We start from the raw sequence: 23468 nt of genomic DNA on the forward strand, positions 1-23468 counted from the left end.
GTAAACTCCAGTGGAATCCTAAGTTAGCTCAGAAATATGGTTCTCTTCTAATGGCTTCTGGAACCAGGTTAAATGGAGTTCAGATCACTATTATTTCTCCACAATTTAAGCACATAATTCAAACAATTAATTTTCAAACAGAATTACATATTAATGTGCAACTTTGGTATTTCACATTAAGAAATTAATTTGCTTTGTTGTACAATTGTGATCATCCACTTGTTACTCAAACAGTATTGAGCAGAGACTTCTTGCACACTTGACAGATAAACAAAAAAAACCCATAACAAGTACAAGTAAGGCACTTTTTAACACCTCAAACTTGGCAGATGAACTAAAAGACTAACCCGATAGCAAGTACAAGTGAGGCACTTTTTAATAACTCAAACTATAATATTCTTCTACTCTCAAATATAAAGATCATTCTCAGCCTTATAAAGGAACTCAACTGTAATAATTAAATGTTTACATTTTCTGGGCTTAGGAGACTTGGCAGATGAACTAAAAGACTAACCCGATAGCAAGTACAAGTGAGGCACTTTTTAATAACTCAAACTATAATATTCTTCTACTCTCAAATATAAAGATCATTCTCGAACCTTATAAAGGAACTCACCTTTTACTGTAATAATTCAATGTTTACATTTTCTGGGCTTAGGATCGAACTTGGCAGATGAACTAAAAGACTAACCCGATAGCAAGTACAAGTGAGGCACTTTTTAATAACTCAAACTATAATATTCTTCTACTCTCAAATATAAAGATAATTCTCGGACCTTATAAAGGAACTCACCTTTTACTGTAATAATTTAATGTTTACATTTTCTGGGCTTAGGATCGAACGCAGGACTGTTTCACGCTGCAAGCTAAACCATTAACAATTCTATAGCATTTGTTACTAAATATTTCTTAATCTTTAACAACTTCTCAATACTTTCTTATGCCTTCTAAACCAGTGGTCTTTGAAGTGACTTCGATTTTCATCTTTACTTACCATCATGTGTCAAAGTATACGTAAGGAATTCAACCACAATTTTACTTGTGTTCAAGTCTATCTAACTTGTGTTTTGTGCATCATTACCACTAGTTCACCATTGGTGTTTCTTCTAATGGCTTCTGGAACCAGGTTAAATGGAGTTCATGTCACTATTATTTCTCCACAATTTACGCACGTAATATTACTCGTTTTTAAACAATTAATTTATCTATATAGGAATATTTGAAGCTTGTTTTACTGTTTTTTGGTATCTAAATGTTCGCTAGAGGGGTTTTCTCATCATGATGATGTAACAATCGAGGGAGTTCGCTTGGTATTGTTTGTTTGTTTGTTTTTTATTTCGCGCAATGCTACACAAGGGCTATCTGCGCTAGCCGTCCCTGATTTAGCTAGTCGTCGCCACCCACCGCCAACTTTTGGGCTACTTTTTTTTTTTTTACCAATAAATAGCGACTGTTGACCGTTACATTAGAATGCCCCCACGGTTGAAAAGGCAAGCATGTTTGGTGTGACCAAGATTCAAACCCACGATCCTCAGATTACGAGTCGAACGCCTTAACCCACCTGGCCATGCCGCGCCTTGCTTGGCATGGGGAAATATGTGTTTGTGTTTTTCGTATAGCAAAACCATATCGGGCTATCTGCTGAGCCCACCGAGAGGAATCGAGCCCCTAATTTTAGCGTTGTAAATCCGGGCATGTGGAAATAAAAAGTTCATAAATCCTAACGAAGTATGTAACACGAGAGTTCAGAGTTAGAAAAGTTATTCAGCGACAGATACCGCATATATTCAGTTACTTGATTAAATAACCATGGAACCGTCCAAGTACATTTATTTTTGTGTTATGCGTACTGCCATTACAATCAGCGAGAATTTCTTATTTAGGTTTACAACATGCGTAAAAATGAAAGTAGATTTGTAGAAATGAACTAGTTCGTTATTGGTTGGTGCGTGGGTCGTACTCGGCGTTACTTTTACCAAATAATTCAAACTGGCCTGCCACACGTGATAAAACATGTTACAACAAAAACGTGCAAACGACATACAACTGTTATCCTCTCATTTAAACTGTAGATTTGTCTAGTTTGTTTGTTTTTTTTTGCTGCTTCGAAGCCAATCAACAAAACAAACACAAGAAATTTAGGATGAAAGAATGTTGTCAAATCAGTCATCACATGTATTTACAAAAATCCTTAGAAGATACCGTTTAAATAGAAAGAAATTAATTATTAAAATTATTAAAAACCAAAGGAAGAAAATTGTAAAATATGAAGCACAAAAACAGGGACACTGGAGTGAAAATAAAATTAATCATTCACTCTCATTTCGTTGTTTTTGAATGTTGTTTTAAGTGCAGTTTTAGGCACATAACCCACTGTACCACAGTAAATAGATTCAGAGCTTTCTCATTGTTAGGGTCAAATGTGATAATACACTCGATGTTAGTTGAATATTTAGTAATCAAAAGTGTTTTGGGTTAATGGGATTTTGTAGCCTTAACTTAAATTATATCTGTATTTTTATCACGTTATTTTAGGCTGTTAGTTTTCTTTTGATGACCGAGAAAGAGAATCCCTTTCAAAGTACTATATAAATTTTAAATGCTATTGTGACTATTGTATTCCTTAAATGTTGGAGAACCTCCTTCCCCGCCGTCTTACTGTCTGCAATATTTTTAGTGTACAAAAGTACAGGCGTCCATTGGGCTGCTCGAACCAATTTTTAACCCACGTTTCTGGTAGACACGCAGCGAGGTCAATAGTAGTCATATAAAAATAATGGATGAAGCACAACTGGCCTGTCCAGAGCCGCTGGGTCACTATGCGTCCAAGGCCACACAATCGGGGAATTTATGGGACGAAAATGAACAGGCTCACGCTATAAGATCTACGTCTTATCCTCAAGTTATGGGCTACTTCCCTCGTGTAATAATGTATCTCTACGGCAATCTCGACTCAGTACTGTGGTAGGTACTGTAGACTCGATGTTATCACTTGACAATTTAACAAAAACAGACCAAACCATTGGTTCTCACAAGGGGGTACATGGACAGTATTAGACACGTCATAAAGAGACAACGTGAAAAAAACACACAAAAACAACTTCAGACGTGACTTTTACCCCATACAGTGGATATTGAACTAAGCCTACAAGCACAGCTATTTACTATACTAGTAACTTTGTACTTAACTCATTCGAGTTTAATAACGTAGTTATTTCCCGTAACGATGCTCCAACACACTTTACACACGATCCTAACAAAACGATTTATCATTTTTGCTTTCCAACGATATAAGATAAAAATGTTATAATTCTCTTCTGGACACAAGTATTTGAATATGTCACTTAATGATCAGTTGTTTTTTTTATAAAAACAAATCATTTTGTTTCCAATGGAAGAAACGATTATTTAGTGTCCAATACATTTTTACCTTCTTTTATGACTTGAAAATTATTACTTAAAAAACAAACGCTAAAGAATTATAAAATACACACTTTACAGAAGTATAACAAATCATCGTTTCTTCTAAATCGAACCTGTTATAAACAAAGTTTAGAACATGGAAATAATCTTGATACACCTTAGATTACATTAAAATAACATTTCCGAACATGTTGTCTTTCAGTAAAATTGTGTTGCATGTATCTCAGAATGGCTGGTATGGATATTAACACTTATTGACGAAGAGATAACGTTACGACCTTCCTTTTAAGCGGGTTTCTCGTCAAAGAATATTTTGTTGCTTTAGTTTCATATTGTCTTTTTTGAAAGCTAATTATAATAAAACAAAGATACGACTAATCAAAATTATTGTAGTTTTCATGAACAATGTGCAGAGTAAATAATGTAACTCCAAGTTACATATAGTTATGTAAACGCTACAAACCTACAATTATTAAAACTAAACACATTTCTCTACATCACACACATACACTGACATAACGTAAAAAAAAAAAAACTTCATTCTGACTACCAGGACTGAATCAAACGCAAAACTACTCGGAGGCTATCTGCGCTAGTCGTCCATAATTTAGCACTGTAAGACCAGAGGGAAGGCTGCTCGTCATCACCAGCCACCACCAACGAATAGTGGGATTGACCGTGACATTATAACGCCCCCACGGTTGAAAGAGCGAGCATGTTTGATGTGACGGAGATTCGAACCGTCGATCCTCAAATTACGACTCGAGTGCCTTACCACCTGGCCATGCGGGTCCATATACTTGAGTAGTGGGGGAACCGTACTGTGCTAACATAGTAGTAAATTAACAACTACAGATAAACTAAGGTACTTGTAAAATACATCGTATGTTCTCTGCAATAAATAAATTTTTCTTGCAAATTATTGTTTAGTCAATAACATCCTTAAGTCATTTTCTTACTTTCGAAATCTTCGGTTTGAACTAAAACAGTTAACCACGTGACAATCTAAATGAAACTGACCTTTAAAGTACAATGTTGTCAAGCGATGGAAGTTTATTCCTTTTCAATTCTGTTAGATTAATCCAATGTTAGGTCCAGTATTTGCTGTAGCCCCTTCGAAATCTTCGGTTTTAACTAAAACAGTTAACCACGTGACAATCTAAATGAAACTGACCTTTAAAGTACAATGTTGTCAAGCGATGGAAGTTTATTCCTTTTCAATTCTGTTACATTAATCCAATGTTAGGTCTAGTATTTGCTGTAGCCCTCTCTTCCTGACCTGTAATGTCCTTGATTGAACGCCCCATAACGTTAATCAGCTTAATAGTATATAAGCCTGTGGTTTAAACCACGTGATTTCAGAGACGCCTTTATATTATCCTATATAAAGTATTCCCCTTAGAGCACTATGACTAATTACTGAATGTATTCATTATATTATCTGCCCTTCCAGGCTATAATTAAAGATTTACATGTATACACGTACAAGTAAGATTTAATCTTCTCAAACAAAGCTGTAATTGGCAAGACCCCTTGATTTCGAACACTTTAATTTTGGAAAAAGAAATTATCCCTGTATAACATAACATTTATATTCCGTAACAAGAGTAATACGTACACATATAACATCTGATAGTCAAAAACCTAATATCTTTCACCGCCTATCGGTCTGAAATATTTATCAAAATTGAAAACTAGAGGGGAAAATGTTAAAAACAATCGAACACTTACAACTTTTACTGATCGATGCTTTTAGGTTTAAAAAACCACTTAATACAAAATTAAAAATCCAGCTGTTTCCAGTTTAAACGATCTTCACCTAACGTGAGGTAAAACCACGTTAACTTACTTCCAGGGCCAACATATCACCAGCATTTTGGTGAAGCCTCAAAAACACTCAAATAACAACTGTTAAACACTTTTAATTTAGCTGTCACAATATCTCGTAGGGCAGATACCAGAGACATTTTTTCTGGTGCAGGAAACAAGGGCACTTCTCACTTTTTCTTCCTAATTTGCGTTACTAATATAATATTATTTACCAATCAACCATACGCTACCTCTCTCTGTCTTAGCATCAGCAACACTGGTCATGCCAACAAGAAAACCACAGTCAGAGTAGCTGTCGATTGTCACGTACTTGTAAATACAAAGAGGAGTTTTGGTTGTTAACGCTTTAAAAGCTTTAATGTAACAAATCTCACGTACATACTTTTTTGTAAGGAAATCATTGCGCTATTACACATCTTTCTACAATAAATGACTCTTCACGTAAATACAGTATAAATTCTTTCACTGTAAATGTATATTCATACACAGTACGTATGTATGTATATTTACTCAGTTTTTAAAATATAAATTTTAAAATTATTTAATACATTTGTTTTACACAATTTTACACAAAAATATAATATTTTTGCACTGATTTTTGGGTGTTAATTTTCTATACAATACTCTAAACTCAGTAGGTATGAATCAGTAGGCCATTTAATTAATTATTATTTAATTGTTATTACATTTTTCTCTTGTTTGTGGAATAGTTCTTAAAACCGGAATAAATCTCAAGAACTTGTTTATTTTAAAACGAGTTTTTTAGTTATTTATACTTCGAAAATTATTATATCCTAAGTGTGGAATAACCAGCGAGAAATTATTTTATACATGATATTAGCATAATCTATGTATTACACGTTTGTTCCGTGTTGGCCCGGCATGGCCAAGTGAGTTAAGGCGTTCGACTCGTAATCTGAGGGTCGCGGGTTCGAATCCCGGTCGCATCCAAACGTACCCGCCCGTTCAGCTGTGGGGGTGTTACAATGTGACAGTCAATCCCACTATTTATTGGTAAAAGAGTAGCCCAGGAGTTTGCGGTGAGTGGTGATGACTAGCTGCCTTCCCTCTAGTCTCACACTGCTAAATTAGGGACGGCTAGCGCAGATAGCCCTCGACTAGCTTTGTGCGAAATTCAAAACAAACTTGTTCCGTGTTTATGCATACGTAACACATAAATGCTTTGCGTGTATGAAAAGCGTGTTCGATTCATTGCGATGAACACAGCACAGATAGCCCATTATGTAATCATACGCTAAAAAAATAAACAAGAAACGCACACAATATTCAGTTGGCTTAATAGCACAGTTCGCAGTTTAAATAATAGTTCTTTCTAGTATTGATTACTTGGTGTCACTGTGTTGCGTAAAGCTTACACTACGTATATGCACTTCGTAATATAAATTACTACTTTAGAAATGTGCTACTTCAGAACTAACGCACTACAATCTTACTGATTCAGACGGCAAGTTATGACCACGAAAGATTTACCTTTTAGTGATAGATTGATTAGAATTAATCACAAAACTGCACAATGAGCTATCTGTGCTCTTACCTTTTACTTATTTTATGTGCATTATTTCTTGTATAGTTTAAACTGCTGTTTTACCAATATCGATTTGAAAATCGCACACGGGTAATGCTAATATAAAAAACGAAAGTTCCATTCTTTATTAATATCAACATTAGAAAAGTTTACAACTAAATATCTTTAGTTACTACTATAATTTTCAAAGGTTTTGAAAACTCCCAGAATTCGCTTCTTCGAGGATATAAAATAGTCAAACTAATACATTTTTGTTCAACTCTCAGACGTTGTAACCGTCATTTGAACGTGTTCTATTTCCAAACCGTTTTCTTTAAAGTTAACAGTTTAAACTTAAAACATAACAATATAGGTACCACATATCTCTAACCCTCAAATGTTCAAAACACCTCGAGAATGACAAATACGAAAAGCGACAGTCGAAGAAAAGTTTCTGTGGCGTAACTATGAAGGGTCAGGGGGGATAGTTGCCCCCTTAATGAGTTGTGGTTGAAAAAAACAATATTAAATTTATGTCTTGCTCATAAAAAAGTATCTCCTTATATCAATGTTATATTAACATGTGCACAACTTCCGTTTGAAAATGTTTAGTGATACATATTTAATACACCTAGTACATGGGAAAATTCAAATGTTTTGTTCCACTGGAAATATTTCTAGATACGCCAATGATAGAAATAGGAATAATCCTTCCACAATCACACTGACACACAAACACAACGTAGTTCTAGTTTATATATATATATATATATGCTGTTGGTAAATCTGTTTATCGTTTAAATTACAATAGTTCTTAAACATAAATATTAACTGGTTAACTTATTGTGCGAGTTTTGGACTGACTCGTATAATTTAAGTTATCCGGACCTCGTACGTTTGTTTATCTGTAGTTAAGTAAAAAACTACCTAATATCTGTGGTGTTCTCACTGTCGGTATCGAAACACGATTTGTTGCGTTTTACCGCTGTGCCGGAACTTCGTGAGAAGTTGTAGGGGGCACAACCTGTCCAAAAAAAAGGTTAACACTGAGGAATCCCACCCGATGATTTAAATTCATTGATTAAAAATTATAATTGGTTCCAGTTTTATATTTTGTTAATTTAAATAATTTTACTTTTTATCCGTATAGTTCATTTTTTTTATTTGTCATCAGTAGTTCTACGTCATTACGGTCATATGACGTAATCATATTTAATGATGGCTCTTCGTATTAAAGTAAAACGTGGTTAACATCAGAGAAGAAAAATTTCGTTGCCCGTTCCGGATTATCGACTCATTCGTGTGTTAAAATTCTTGGAAACTTTCAATAAACAATGCATAGATAGATAGGTCTAATTTGTCAGCACCAACTTGAAATTTAAGTTTCATCATAAAGCATGTTCAACAACTAATTTATTTCACGCCAGCTTTACAACTGGTATTCCTAGTTCGGTTACACAGAATCAAAATGTATTTTGAGAATACTCAATTTCACGAGTTGTAAGACAAGTGATGCTCGTCCACAGAATAGATAGAGAACTAGCAACCGATAACCAATTACTTCAATCAATATTACCAAGTGTACTTTAGTTTAAAAACTAAATTAACCAAATCGAGTTGACCGACTGGTAGCTCTACTCCCTACACTTATGTATTCACCAATCGTAGATATATTCGTATTAAGTACTCCCACAAAGTAAAATAGAAATTTTACACATGACTGAGGAACACGCGTTTCTTAATCCACTCTTAACATTTAACCACGCTACCTCAGAAGCTATGGGTAGGGCTGGCGACCCGTGTAAACACTGGTACAGCGACAGAGAAATGAATATTATCGGTTCAAGTCCTGCGCTTCAAAACAAATCAGTTACTAGTGATTCCACCTACCGTTCTTCCTTCCAAGTCCAATTCATTTTGATCCATTTTGGAGATGGAAAGCGGTGCTTTGTTTTTGACACGAATTTTGACCGATTTGACAAACACCAGCAGACCCTAAGAAAAAAAAACTATCAACTGTAGTTCCGCCTGTAGCGGTTCGTTCTGTTGTTTCGCGCATCAGACTGACACAGTCATGGTTCCCACCATGCTTTGCGAATAACAGCCTATCAAATCTCTCGAGAGCGTGATATCACGAGCCTCTTTCTAGTTCTTTCGCTATTATTGGCCAAGTTCACTTCATTTATCTTCGAATCACAGATAAAGTTTAGTATTTTATTATAATACACAAAGCTAAATTTTATGTGTTAAAGTACGTATATCACAAACCTTGTACCGTGTAAAGTTAATTCTGATTATTGGATTATAGGAAGCATTTCAGGGAATATTAACCATAAACGCAAAAAAGATTTATTTAAAAATAACAATTAGTATTACATAATCTTTTCAATATGCTGCAGCGCACTGACGTCGGGTCAGTCTCTGTCATTAAACAAATAGAAACGGATATTTCGTCGCCAAACAAAACGTATGCGACAGTGAAAGGTCGTTTTGTTTTCGTAGCCGATAAGTGTTAAGTTTGCAGTACAATGATTCTATTGGTTTTTAATACGTTTCTTATAACATTAATAGGAAAAACAGAAATGTTCAATAAACCTGAGCATTCAACTCGCCCCCCGCTAGTACAGCGATAAGTCTACGTATTTACAACGCTAAAATCAGGAGTTCGATTCCCCTCGGTGGCCTCAGCAGATAGCCCGATGTGGCTTTGCTATAAGAAAACACACACACAGCATTCAACTTTTTTTTTTTAACAAACAAGAATTTAAAAATTTACAGTGGCAACTGTGAAGAACTGGGTTTCGATACCCGTGATTGATACAGATCAGATAGGTCATTGTTTAGCTTTGTGTATAACACTAAACGAACAAATAAAATTTAAAATGTGTTTGTTTCTCGTTGAACACAAAGCTACACAACGAGCTTGGTTTTACTTTTTAAGTTAAAAAATGCAAATAAACTATAAAAAGAAAAATATTTACTTCATTTACATTTTACGTAATTTATTTTCTAGTTTTTTTTCAGAAATCAAATGTGCAAACCGTATTTGTATATAATGTATTCAGTTTGATTTTTACCATATGACATTCTGACGGGTCATTCAGGTATACAAATACTATATGCATATTTCATACTACGGCAGTATGTTCAGAATAAGTTAAAAACAAAGTATTTAAGCATTTTAGTAAAAATGTCTAATTATTATAAAACAGCCAGTATCTCCATAAGAGTTCGGTTAAAACATATTTTAGGGACGTAATGAATCATACGTAACTTACGTATGATTCATAAAACGTACTTTGTCAGAACACGAATTCCAGTGCCGCGTCACAAGAATTAATCCCACCATGTGTTAATTAAATAACTGAATGTTTCGTAATTATTTTATTCCCCGTAAAAAACAACAACAAATGATTGTCAGCACAAAAAATAATAACGTATTAATAAAGTTATATCCGTTAAGACTTAATTCGTTTATGCTGTTAAAACGTAGATAACTAGCAAAGTCGTCACTGCCAAAATTTGATTCATTTAAATTGTGGAAATAAATATTTTAAAAAGCCGACCCTCAGTGGCACAGCAGACTGTCTGAGGACTTACAAAGCTAGAAACCGGGTATAGATACTCTTGGGGGCAAAGCACTGATAATCCATTGAGAAGATTTGTGATAAATTACAAACAAACTAGCAAACTGTTAAAATATGAATAACTAACAAAATTGTTATTGCTAAAATTTGATTCGTTTATGCTGTTAAAACATAAATTTCTAACAAAGCCGTCATCACCAAAGATTTATTAATTTATACTGTTAAAATATGAATAACTAACAAAATTGTTATTGCCAAAATTTGATTCGTTTATGCTGTTAAAACATAAATTTCTAACAAAGCCGTCATCACCAAAGGTTTATTAATTTATACTGTTAAAACATGAATAACTTACAAAGCCACCACCGTCAAAACATTATTGATTCATGTTGTCACAACACAAAAAAACCAGTAAAGTCATCTTCGTCCAGTCATGCAGTTGTTTCCTGCTATTAAAACATAAGAAAATAGTAAAGCTGTCTCCCCTAAAGCTCTGATTACTCTTTGCCACTTAAATATATAAAATTAACCATGTTATTTCCCTCAAAAAGCCCAATATTTTCACTCTAAAGCTTAACCACAAAGTTTCAAATACGTTTTCTTAAACGTTTATAGTTCGCTACAGGCTTATAATGGAACTGCTTCTCGTCTCCATAGTGCGTAACAAATGTACATAGATTTTCATTTTATTAATCTATGCTACTAGAATATATTATACATTATTCCAGAAGATACTTTGAATACCAGGGTTGTGTCCCTTACGCAAACACTTATAAAATTTTAGTAGTGTGTTTAGTATGTTACTTATGATGTAACACGGGCCCGGCATGGCCTAGCGTTTTAAGGCGTGCGACTCGTAATCTGAGGGTCGCGGGTTCGCATCCCCGTCGCGCCAAACATGCTTGCCCTTTCAGCCGTGGGGGCGTCATAATGTTACGGTCAATCCAACTATTCGTTGGTAAAAGAGTAGCCCAAAAGTTGGCGGTGGGTGGTGATGACTAGCTGCCTTCCCTCTAGTCTTAGACTGCTAAATTAGGGACAGCCAGCACAGATAGCCCTCGAGTAGCTTTGTGCGAAATTCAAAAACAAACAAACAATAATGTAACACCGAATATGTGGTTCTAAAATATTCATTACGAAAATATAAAAACACGATCAGTCAAACTCAAATGATGGCACATTTCTAATAAACAAAAAAAAGAAGAGAGAGAAAAGATATATTGGTTTTTATTATTTTTTATAATATTTTGGTCAGTATACGTAAAAACTGCGAAATTACAAATAACCTTTGTTTCTTGAATACATTTTCAGAATTTATATTATTTCGATGAATCAGTTTATTGTATACCCCATCCTTTGGTGGTGACTTTATCAATTTGAATTGATATGTGTTTCAAGTGAAACTCTGTTGTGTAAAGTTTGACAAACATATGATATAAGTTGTTGCAAGTGATAGATGGTTGTGTATTCAAGGAAATATTAATTATCTAAATCTTTATTTTTACTGTTCTTCCACATTACTTGGTCCGACATGGCCACGTGGTTAGGGCATATGACTCCCAGTGTGAGAGTAGCGGGTTCGAATCCCCGTCACATCAAATATGCTCGACCCTTCAGCCGTGGGGGTGTTATAATGTTACGGTCAATCCCACTATTCGTTGGTAAAAGAGCAGCCCAAGAGTTGGCGGTTGATAGTGATGACTAGCTGCCTTCCCTCTTGTCTTATACTGCTAAATTAGGGACGGCTAGTATAGATAGCCTTCGTGTGTCTGTGTACAAAATTCAAATCAAACAAATCTATATTTTCAAAAGAAAGAAAGAAAGAATTTCTGGCTTCACCATTAGAAATAAAAGCATTTCACTCTAGCAATATATGTGGATTTTAATATTTAACTTCGACTGATTGTAAATAGTGTATTTCGCTAATGAGGAAAAAGGGGGAGCTACATTCGCATAACCTTCCTTAATTTTTAGTTAGGCGGAAGTTAATGGTACTCTCTGTCTACTTTTGGTCCAGGTTTATCTGAAGTGGGATTTGACTGTTGCTCTTACGGTGCATTCAGTGAAGTATATTTTTGTTTTTGAGGGACGACGGGACACGAACCTCAATTCATAGGTTCTACATTACAGACAAAAGGTGAAAAGATCCTTTTCCCCACTTATACCTCGTATACCTTCTAAATTTATCATTGCAGGCATGGAAAGTTTTTTTATTGTTTTACAATATATAAAACCGCATCCATAAAATAACATTTAAATAAAAATTGTCATAATAAATACACCATGCATTTAGTAGAACTTAATAAATATCGGCTTCATGGCTACGTTAGGCATCCTTCTGCTTTAGTTTGTTTGGAATCTGACACAAAACTACATAAGTGATGACGAGAAAAACCACTTGTAGAGAAATATATATATATGTGAAAATGGCTGGTTTGGGTTGAGTAAATTTTTATGTAGAGGAGCGAAGAACGTTTCGACCTTCTTTGGTGAACCTGACGATGACCGAAGAAGGTCGAAACGTTCTTCGCTCCTCTACATAAAAATTTACTCAACCCAAACCAGCCATTTTTACATATAAAGCTACGTAAGGTCCAGCTGCGTTAGTCAGCGTTAATTTAATAGTGATATACCAGAGCAGTGGTTCCCAACCAGGGTTGCTCGCACCCCTTGGGTGCGCGAGATAGCATTCCAAGGGGTGACAGATAACATTTTAGTTTATGCAACTTTTAGTTTCTTGTAATATTTTTTTCTTTTCCAAATGTTTCGTTTTTATTTATATATCATTAAAAACTAATTATAAAAATTTGTTTTGGCCACCTTCACCTTTATTCTTAAATAAATAATTACTGTAAGGGGTGTGACAACATATTAAAATTTTTTTGGGGTGCGGGGAATAAAAAAGGTTGGGAACCACTGTACTAGAGAGAAGGCAATAATTCTGCAGATTTACGAAGCTAGATTTCGAATTTCGATATCCGTGGTGAACAGAATACTGATAGTTCATTGTGCAGCTTTGCGCTTAACAACAACCAACCAACTTACATTGGGACCGGGCCAGGTGGATAAGGCACTCGAATCGTAATTTGAAGGTTGCGGGTTCGAATCCCCAAACATGCTCGACCTTTCAGCCGTGGAGATCGTTATAATGTAACGGTCAGTCCAACTATTTGTTGATAAAAGAGTAGCCCAAGAATTGGCGGTAGGTGATAATGACTAGCTCTCTTCCCTCTAGCCTTACACTGCTAAATTAGGGGCAGATAGCGCAGATAGCCCTCGTGTAGCTTTGCACGAAATTAAAAAAAAATCAAACTTAAATCGGTAATACCCATAATGATGCATTAAAAATTGTGCTATTAATAACAAAAGATATTTCTCATGACGATATAACGTATTAGCATTTGAGATCCATATACAGCAAATTTAAAAATTTGGAGAAAATATGATACAAAATCATCTCACCCTCCCAATTATAGTACATATTTTCGCTATAAGAAAATATTCATGATATTTTTATTTTCAGCAGTGGTTACAATGAAATATAAGTAATAAACCAATTGCATAAGTTAACAGTTAACAGTGGATATTTCAGTTAAACAAACTCCAGATGTAGTTTGTTACGTGTTATTCCATCGTCTGGCCCGGCATGGCCAAGCGTGTTAAGGCGTGCGACTCCTAATCCAAGGGTCGGGGGTTCGCGCCCGTGTCGCGCCAAACATGCTCGCCCTCCCAGCCGTGGGAGAGTTATAATGTTATGGTCAATCCTACTATTCGTTGGGAAAAGAGTAGCCTAAGAGTTGGCGGTGGGTGGTAATGACTAGCTGCCTTCCCTCTAGTCTTACACTACTAAATTAGGGACGGCTAGCACAGATAGCCCTCGAGTAGCTTTGTGCGAAATTCCAAAACAAACAAACAAATTCCATCGTCACATGACTAGTTGATTTACGTTTTCAAAATAGTTTTGATATAACGAACTGAACTCTTTTATTTTCAACATTGTTTTATAAAGTACTTCGAATATTAACACGTATCAAACACATGCAAGATATTTGTTCACATCTTAGAAATTGTGTCAAACTGTCAACATTACTTCAGAAATTATAAATTTCTTAAACTTCTATAAATTAAATTAGACTATTTTTATAACTTTATCGTGTTAAAATATCCTAGTGTGTGTAATGAACGGAAAAAGTTCAACAGGAGCTCGCGAAAAACAAGGTGTAAACTTAAAAAAGTAAACATGTACTATAAATTATAGTTTTCCCATTACATTCTTTGAATGAATTTTACGGACTTAGAACGCTAAATCCGGAGTTCGATTCCCCATGGAGACCAGAACAAAGATAGCCTTTTGTTTTGCTTTGCGCTAAAACAAACAAATACACAGCAGCTTACAGCGACATCTATATCCATACTTGAGTAAGGAAGCATATTTCACTAATATAGTAACAGATAGACAAACAACGATTTATAAACATTTCCTTATGCTTATAAATCGAATTTTGCCTTCATATTATCTATGTCTACACCAGTAATCCTCATATACCTAATTAGGGACACGATTGCGTAAGAGTTTTCCACAATTTGTAGCCTGGCTTGGTTTTTCAGTAAGTTTCCTATGTAAACGAATTTAATATGTTTGCGAACATAACGATTTATGGAAATCAAAAGGCAGCCAGAACTGCTCTCTAAATTGTTTTTTACAGGTGCGTGGTTTCTTAAGTTTATGCTCTGAAACAGATTTCAGACAAGAGCTCAAACTTTTTATTATATCCAACAAAAAATGAAAACAAAATTAGTTGTTGCACGTGTTTGCTATTATAAACAAATCGTTTGTTACCTAACTTTTAGTATTTCAAATCACGCGTTTAATCAGACGTTCTAGTTAGCAACATAAGCCGACGAATTTAAACTTCATGAAAGTTGTTTTGGTTTTTGACAACGGATTTTTCACAATTTAGCAAATTTCGAAAATAATATTATTATTTTTTATCTATTACGTAAGGATTTTTTACACATCGGCAAGAAAGAATCTCTAACTTAGATCAAATTGTTGTTTTATTTGATACAGTGAAATATTTTAATTTTGTTTGTTTGTTTGTTTTGAATTTCGCGCAAAGCTACTCGAGGGCTATCTGTGCTAGCCGTCCCTAATTTAGCAGTATAAGACTAGAGGGAAGGCAGCTAGTCATCACCACCCACCGCCAACTCTTGGGTTACTCTTTTACCAACGAATAATTTGTCACAGTATAACGCCCCCACGGCTGAAAGGGCGAGCATGTTTAGCGCGACGGGGATGCGAACCCGCGACCCTCAGATCAGGAGTCGTACGCCTTAACACGCTTGGCCATGCCGGCCCCATTTTTTTATTGTTGTTATGTTTGTTATGTGTGGGTTCTAGAGCAATCAATAAGACTCGCGTCGCGATTGGTCCAGAAAAATTTATGCCTAGTGGTTGTCAACATTTTAAGTATAACGAAATGTTATGAAAATAATTCACTTATGTGTGGCGCTTTGATAAAAATATGTACGTGATGGAAGAAAGGGGATATCTTTCGTGGATTCAGGGAATAGGAACTAATGTGTAAACTGTAAGCAGTTCAAAACAATAGAACCATCGCAGGTAATTATTAATGTAAACTTTCCCCGCTGACTCGCTCAGGGATTAGCTTGCTGGTTCTTTTATTTTCTTATAATTAATAATCACGTTAACACAAGAAAGTAATAGTTTATAATAAATGATGTTGAAATAAATAAATAGCATGATGTTAAAAGTATGAAAATATCTACTTTAATTATTCCAGTTCACACCGTAAAAGGCTTGGCATGGCCAGGTGGTTAAGGCATTCGACTCCTAATCTGAGGGTCGTGGGTTCGAATCCCCGTAATACCAGACATACTCGCCCTTTCAGCCGTAGGGGCGTTATAATGTTACGGTCAATCCCACTATTCGCTGGTAAAAGAGTAGCCCAAGAGTTGGCGGTGAGTGTTGATGACTAGCTGCCTTTCCTCAAGTTTTATACTGCAAAATTAGGGACGGCTAGCGCAGATAATCCTAGTGTAGCTTTGCGCGAAATTCAAAAACAAAACAAGCATGTATACGAAATGTATTTTCTACAATTTACACAGATAATCAGATGTCAATTTTTTTTTTCTATTTCTTTGGAGTTAAGCTCAAAGCTATATAATAGACTAACTGTGATGTGCCTACCACGAGTAAGAAACCCGATTGTTAGTGTTATAAGTCAATAGACTTACCGCTGAGCCAGTGGAAAGGGCACATACGTCAATGAATGAATGCATGGATTAAGTTAAATTGCCACGTATATCTGAATAGCCTTTTATTTTATATAAATGGATCGTAACAGTATTAGTTGAATATACAAAGTATCACAATCAATTTGTTCCCCCCCCCTCCTCTGATACAGCGGTAAGTCTACGGATTCACAATGCTAAAACCAAGGATTCGATTCCCCTCGGTGGACCCATCAGATAACCCGATGTGGCTTTGCGAAACACACACACAATAAATGTAAGGCAGTATGTTCAAACGTTATCGAAATACTAAAAATAACTAATCTGTGCTAACTTAAAATTACCGATTATTGTACTTTTAGTTGCAAGCTGTTTTTCAGTTTCTCTCCAAAAATTGGAGTGTTTTCCTTCTAAAGAACGTTCTAATTATTGTTTATTACAAAATTGTTTATTATATTTGGTCTTAGGACACTAGAATTAGAAACATATTTTGTTGAATTTCATGGAAGAATTGTTTTAAAATGCCAAATGGTATAAACACAATTCAAAGAGTAACGTGTGCGAGTGGGTGAAATGATTATTAAATTTAAGGGGAGGGAAGTGCACATAGCGCTGGGCATAACAAAGAGAAAGGTTTGTTTCGAATTTCTCGCAAAGCTACACGAGGGCTATCTGCGCTAGCCGTCCCTAATTTAGCAGTGTAAGACCAGAGAGAAGGCAGCTAGTCATCACCACCGGCGCCAACTCTTGGGCTACTCTTTTACCAACGAATAATGGGATTGATCGTCACATTATAACGCCTCCGAGGCTGAAAGGGCGAGCATGTTTGGTGCAACTGGGATTTGAGCTCGCGTCCCTCGGATAACGAGTCGAGGGCCTTAACCATCTGGCTATGCTGGGCCGAAGGGAAAGGTAAGTGGGGAACGAATATGCTGTTTCTCAGACGGCAGTGTTGATGTGTCAAATCAGGTTTTAAAAGCTTTTTCTGGTGTCTCTTACTAGACAGATCACTCGTTTTGTCATTTTTGGTCAAATCATTCGGCTTAAAGCGTCTTTGTACTGGAAGTGTTTGAAAGGTATCGTGTGTTGTGTTACCGAGCCAAAAACATAAAATACCTGTAAAATAAAGGTCTAGATAATTATTACTTCCTTTAATACACAACCATCAGAGGGCGTTGTAACAAAATAAACTAATTCCAATTCATCGAAAGAGTATCAATTTCTTAAAATGTATTCAAAACATCAAAGTTATTTTTAATTTCGTAATTCTTTATAAATATTATAAAAAATTATATATAAATATTATAAAAATTATATATAAATATTATAAAAAATTATATATAAATATTATATATATTTATATATTATAAAATATTAATATTTTATAAAATTATAAAATATTATAAAAAATAATAAAAACCAATATATCTTTTCTCTCTCTCTTCGTTCTTGTTTTGTTGTTTATAAATGAGCAATCATTTGAGTTTTGGTTTGATCGTGTTTTAGAAGAAGTATTTTTATATCTTTGTGATACAACTGTTTTCGAACCACATATTCGGTGTTACATAATAAGCAATATACTAAACATACTACCAAAATTTACATGTGTTTATGTAAGGGGCACAAACCTGGTATTCAAAGCAGCTTCTGAAATAATCTATCATATAGCATAGAATAATAAAATGAAAATCTGTGTTCTTTTGTTAAGCACTGTGGAGACGAGAAGCAGTAATAAAACACAAAATTTCAATAAACGCAAAATTTATTCAAAAACCTGGTACAAAACAAAGTCCATGCTGTGTAAAAAACTACACTGACAAACACAACACCAACATAATTTATAAAATATAATGCAACAACTGCCACTACTTCTATATTGGAGAAACAGGCCGAAAAATGGGAATTAGATTCAAAGAACACGAATAAAAACCTTTACATATTTTTGAACACTGCAAATCAAATAAACAAAACATAACCATGGAAAACACTTAGATATTAAGTAGGGAAACAACTATAAACTAACGCAAAATCAAAGAAGCCCTACTTATACAGCAACTAAAACCAAAATTAAACCAATTTAAAGGAACACCTTTATACCTATACTAATTAATAATATCTACCTGCAACGCCTCCTACAATACGGTACCCGTTTATACTCTCGTCCCTAAGACATGTGTCCTGCAACAGTCACATTCAAACTCTCTCTTTCTTAGCCTGAAGATGGCCTAGGAAGGTCGAGACGTTGTTCTATCCTTATCAATAAAAGTGTTAATACCCATACCAGCCGTTCCGAGATACATTTTTATATCAAGTAGGTTTCTTATCATCAACAAGTGGTACCACCATAAGCTTGTAGCGAATTCTATAAACGTCTAAGAAACGAAGAGAACTAATCCACCAGGACATCGCAAACGTATTTGGAACTTTGTGGTTAAGCTTTAGAGTGAAAAGATTGGGCTTTTTGACAGAAATAATGTAGTTAATTTAATATATTTAAGTGGAAAAGACGAATCAGGGTTTTTATGGGACTCAGCTTTACTAATTTCTTACGTTTTAACAACAGAAAACAACTGGATAACTTCTAGTTTTTTGTGTTTTAACAACAAAAATAAATAGTTTTGACAGTGATGCCATAACCATGTTGGGCCATAGTTTAACAAAACTAAAAAGTTTTACGTTAATATTTGATTGTCTCTTTAAAGTATAGTTATTAGCACTAGCAAACTTGGAAATAAATGTGATGTATTGTTCCCTCGAAATTATCTGTGCATGTATTTATCATAAAATGAAACATGTTTGGATAGAATATATATGTATTTAATGTCTGTTATGTCTTTCTTAGAATATTATATAATATTTAAACAAAAATTAGTTAAAAATAAAACTTTTACAGGTTCGTTATCATTCAATTTTCTGTTATGTTTACTACAAGAAAACTTGAATTAAACAAAGCTCCTTCAACGTGTGTGTGTGTGTGTGTGTGTGTGTTACGTCAGTGGTATAATAAGCCATTAACAGGCGAATTCTAATTATCTAATTCGTGACTCATGCAGATCGTATTAGACATTTTATGTCAAAACAAAATAATTGACAATTTATACACTTTGTAAAATTTTATGGATTATGATACATAACAAGCACAAATAACATGATCTGTTTTACTGAATTGATGTAATTTCTCTATACTGCATTATATGATGCTTCCTAAAGTATTATACTCAGCTAATCATCAGCTTAATTAAACATCCTGTGAAGTTTACATACATATAACCCAATTAATACACATTTCTGGACTCCAGAAGTTCATAAAAAAAAGGAAAAAGACCCAAGGAAATTTGCAGGTCAGTCATTATGTAGCTGACGTAATCACTAACTTTTGATGGTATACACATGTGTATAATATTGATAAACACGTGTAATAGGGGATCCCCAACATGAGTAATCACTATGATATTTTAATATAAAGCGCACGGAGTTATGGGACTTTCGATGACTTAATTCTGTTGAGAAATATCTCCCTATTTCCCATGAGAAAGCAGCTAATCACATCAGCTTCGTGTGTGACATCGAAAAGAAAGCGTAAAATATATGGCGGTCTTCATTATTTGTGTATTTGGGAGACTAGTTTCAGGCACATTTAGCTCATGCTGGATTATAAAAATTAATTTTTAGAGAAAAATATACCTATGGTATAGGGTTCGCTAATCTTTATTTATTACTACGTTTGACTTTGTTCGTCAATATCAGTAGGTTCTTTTTTTTTTTCAACGCCCTCTAATGTCAGTAATTTTGACATAATTACTACTGCCCTCTCGTGTGTTTAATCTTCAATACAACTGACTTATTTTTTAACATTTGCCTTACACTTTGACATGGAATAGAATTTAAATATCGAACTTTTAAGAGCAATTTTTATGCTAATTTTTATTTTGTGTTTCTCAATAATGATGAAGTTACAAAAGTATACTGTTCTTTCACGAAAATATTGAAGTAAAACAACTTCGATTGTTTGTTTATTGTTAATCACAAAGCCACACAATGAGCGATCTGTTCTCTATACTATCCACGGATAACAAATGGTTTCGTGTTTTATATGTATATATACAATCTCTCAAGATCACCGTTAAGCAAACAAGGATGGGAAGGAGTACAACGTTGAATCTGCAACGCTGTTATTCTCCTATTGGTTGAAACCATTATCTCGAGACTCAATTTATACAAAATCATTCTATTTGTAAACAAACCTTAAAACTCACATAAGTATGGAATGTCTTGCTTCATCGTATAGCATGATAATTGATTCTCTGTAATAAAAATTTGTTGTTGTTTTTAATAGTCATTATATTCAAACATACACGCAAGTTTATTTATCAATTTAACAACGAAAACTGTATTGAAGAAATACTGAAGAAAGTTAATTTACAGAGGAATGTCTTCTATCTTATATTTTCATATGAACAAATTACGAACAGTAACAAAACGTGTGAAATGTATCTTTTGGTAATTTGTCAAATTTTAAAAAACAAAGTTCTGAAATCCATCTTGGTCAGGAACGGTGAGTGTTGGAGGGTAATGATTTAACCTTTATAGAGGTTATTATTTGCAACCGATGCAAACGTAAAAAATTAATTGCAATGTTTTCCACCTTTATGTTAAATAAAATCTAAAGTAGGTTTTTGAATCGGAAATTAAACAGTTTGACATGTTAAACTTTAGAGTACTTGGGAATAAAAATAAACATACTAAATCTAAAATTAAAATACTTTAATTTGTTTGTTTTGTTGCAAGCTACACAAAGGGCTATCTGTGTCCTGATTACTACAGGTATTAGACACAATTTTAGCGTTATGAGTCCGCTTTGATTCCTGAAAATCTCTTCTGCGCCGATTTATTTATTTATTTTTCATAAGCTGATAACATGGATAACTTGATAGTGATTTGGCATGCGAGACCACATTCACAGTTACTTCTTCCTGAAAGAGACACTTTCGGTATTGGCCATTTCCGAAGATATCCATTTGTTTGCCTCAGAAATTCTGCTCTATACCAAATTTCTGATTATATTTATCTGGTAAAGTTACATCTTCACAACTTCCAAATGGCAAGCAGCTTCGTTTTTAGGCATCACTATGTTGAAACCGAATTTGCCAGCGCTTTTGTTTTGTAATTAAGCCCAAAGTTACACAATGGGCTATCTGTATTTTGCCCTCCACTGACAACGAAACTCACAAACATACCGTTGTGCCCCTGGAGTGGGGGTGGGTAATATTCTACTCTTTTATCCTTTATATCAAAGTCTTCAGCTCGTAAAACACGTAGTCAAAAAGAAAATTTTAAAGTATCCTCACAAAGTAGGCTGACATGTGTTGCAAAGTACCAATATGTCATCGGCACAGATCAGGCATTTATTTTATTGTAGCCCTCTCAGTGTAAGTTGCATCAAACACTCAAAACTAATACGTGCATTACACAAACTAAGTAACATAATGGAAAAACGTGTACAGGCAATCTCGAGCATATTAAAATCAGTTTTGGACTTCTTTTATTGTCTAGTTTGACCGACCTGTATCTGAAGGAATTGTGTGAGATGCGTTCATCTGTCCACGAGAGTGAACAGGCATCAGTAGCTTTGTGCGAAATTCCAAAACAAACTGTACCCTAGCAGTGACTATATCCGTGGTGCTCTAGGGAAGCGTATATAGTGGTTATTTTACTTAAAATATGTCGTATGTATCTCTATGATGATAAATTACCTCAGATGCTCTAGAAGCCTTGTATCTGCTTCACATTCGGTGCAACAGAAGTATCTCTAGCTTTACAACTAATTTCAACTGCTTCCACCTTGCTTGCTATGCCAATAAAAGTAACAACGGAAAGCTGACAATTGATTGTTCGTAATTAGAAAAGAATATTCGGAAAGTGCAACCACTTGGAATATAACTTTACAACTGAGTGAAGCCTACTTTTTGGACAAGAAGCAGCATATTTATTCATTAATTCATTATAACAGACAATAATAACATGCTGAACGTGGACTGTAGCAAACCACGAAATGCCACATGTGCCTTCATAGATACTATTTAACGCGTACTTACATACCTGAACACATTTCTGCATGTTACAATTGCTGGTTTTCAGTACTGCTAACTGCAACTTACTCTTTTAACCAATTTTCATATCAGTAAAACAAAAATTTCATAACCAAAGTAAGTCTGTTTTTTTGAGATATTAAAATTTGTGTCCTCTCGCTTCATACTATAGATCATCTTATAATTTCCTAAGCTTCAAATTCAACTCTTACCCTTTTTTTCTCAGGAGAAAGTAAGTCAAAAGAAGTTAACCAATCACTGTGAAATACACATTTCATCCTCAGCATCATCCGAGTATTCCTCCTAAGAACTAGTTTATTATGTTACTCTACTCCCAATTTGCTGGTCACGTAATCGAATCCTTTCATATAATGTGCTCAATCTTATAGTTGTGACGGCTAGTCTCACTATTTGTCGGCAAATAGTAACCCAAATTGGCCATTCGGTGGTGTTAACTAGCTGCCTTCTTTTTAGGAGATCACTTCAAAAGTAGTGACAGCTAGCGCAGATATCCCATGAGTTGTTTTTTGTGAAATTCGACAAAAACAAACAACAACAGACAAACAGAACAAAAACAATCTTATGAACCTTTTTTAACTTGCCAGCATCCATCCTTAGGTAAGGAAACTAAACTGTTTAGAGTATTCCAAGTAAGATTTAAGTTGTAATTTGGATAGAAATAAGCACCTTCTTTATAAATACAAATTAAAATTATATTAGCTTTACTACTACTAACAGAGCATATCATCACCTTAACTC

The 23468-nt window shown here is 34.6% G+C and overlaps 1 protein-coding gene across 1 annotated transcript in view; it reads right to left on the reverse strand.

Annotated features, from left to right (window-relative positions):
* LOC143222434 (AT-rich interactive domain-containing protein 3C-like) overlaps positions 1–8844 on the reverse strand; it is a 103254-nt gene extending 94410 nt beyond the window's left edge. The window contains exon 1 of the mRNA XM_076448953.1: positions 8669–8844. Coding sequence (XP_076305068.1) covers positions 8669–8704 — 36 coding nt within the window. The 5' untranslated portion in view covers positions 8705–8844. The remainder of the gene's footprint in view (positions 1–8668) is intronic.
* Positions 8845–23468: the final 14624 nt, after the last annotated feature.

The sequence above is a fragment of the Tachypleus tridentatus genome, chromosome 8 (genome assembly GCF_004210375.1).
Source record: "Tachypleus tridentatus isolate NWPU-2018 chromosome 8, ASM421037v1, whole genome shotgun sequence".
NCBI classification, from domain to species: domain Eukaryota; kingdom Metazoa; phylum Arthropoda; class Merostomata; order Xiphosura; family Limulidae; genus Tachypleus; species Tachypleus tridentatus.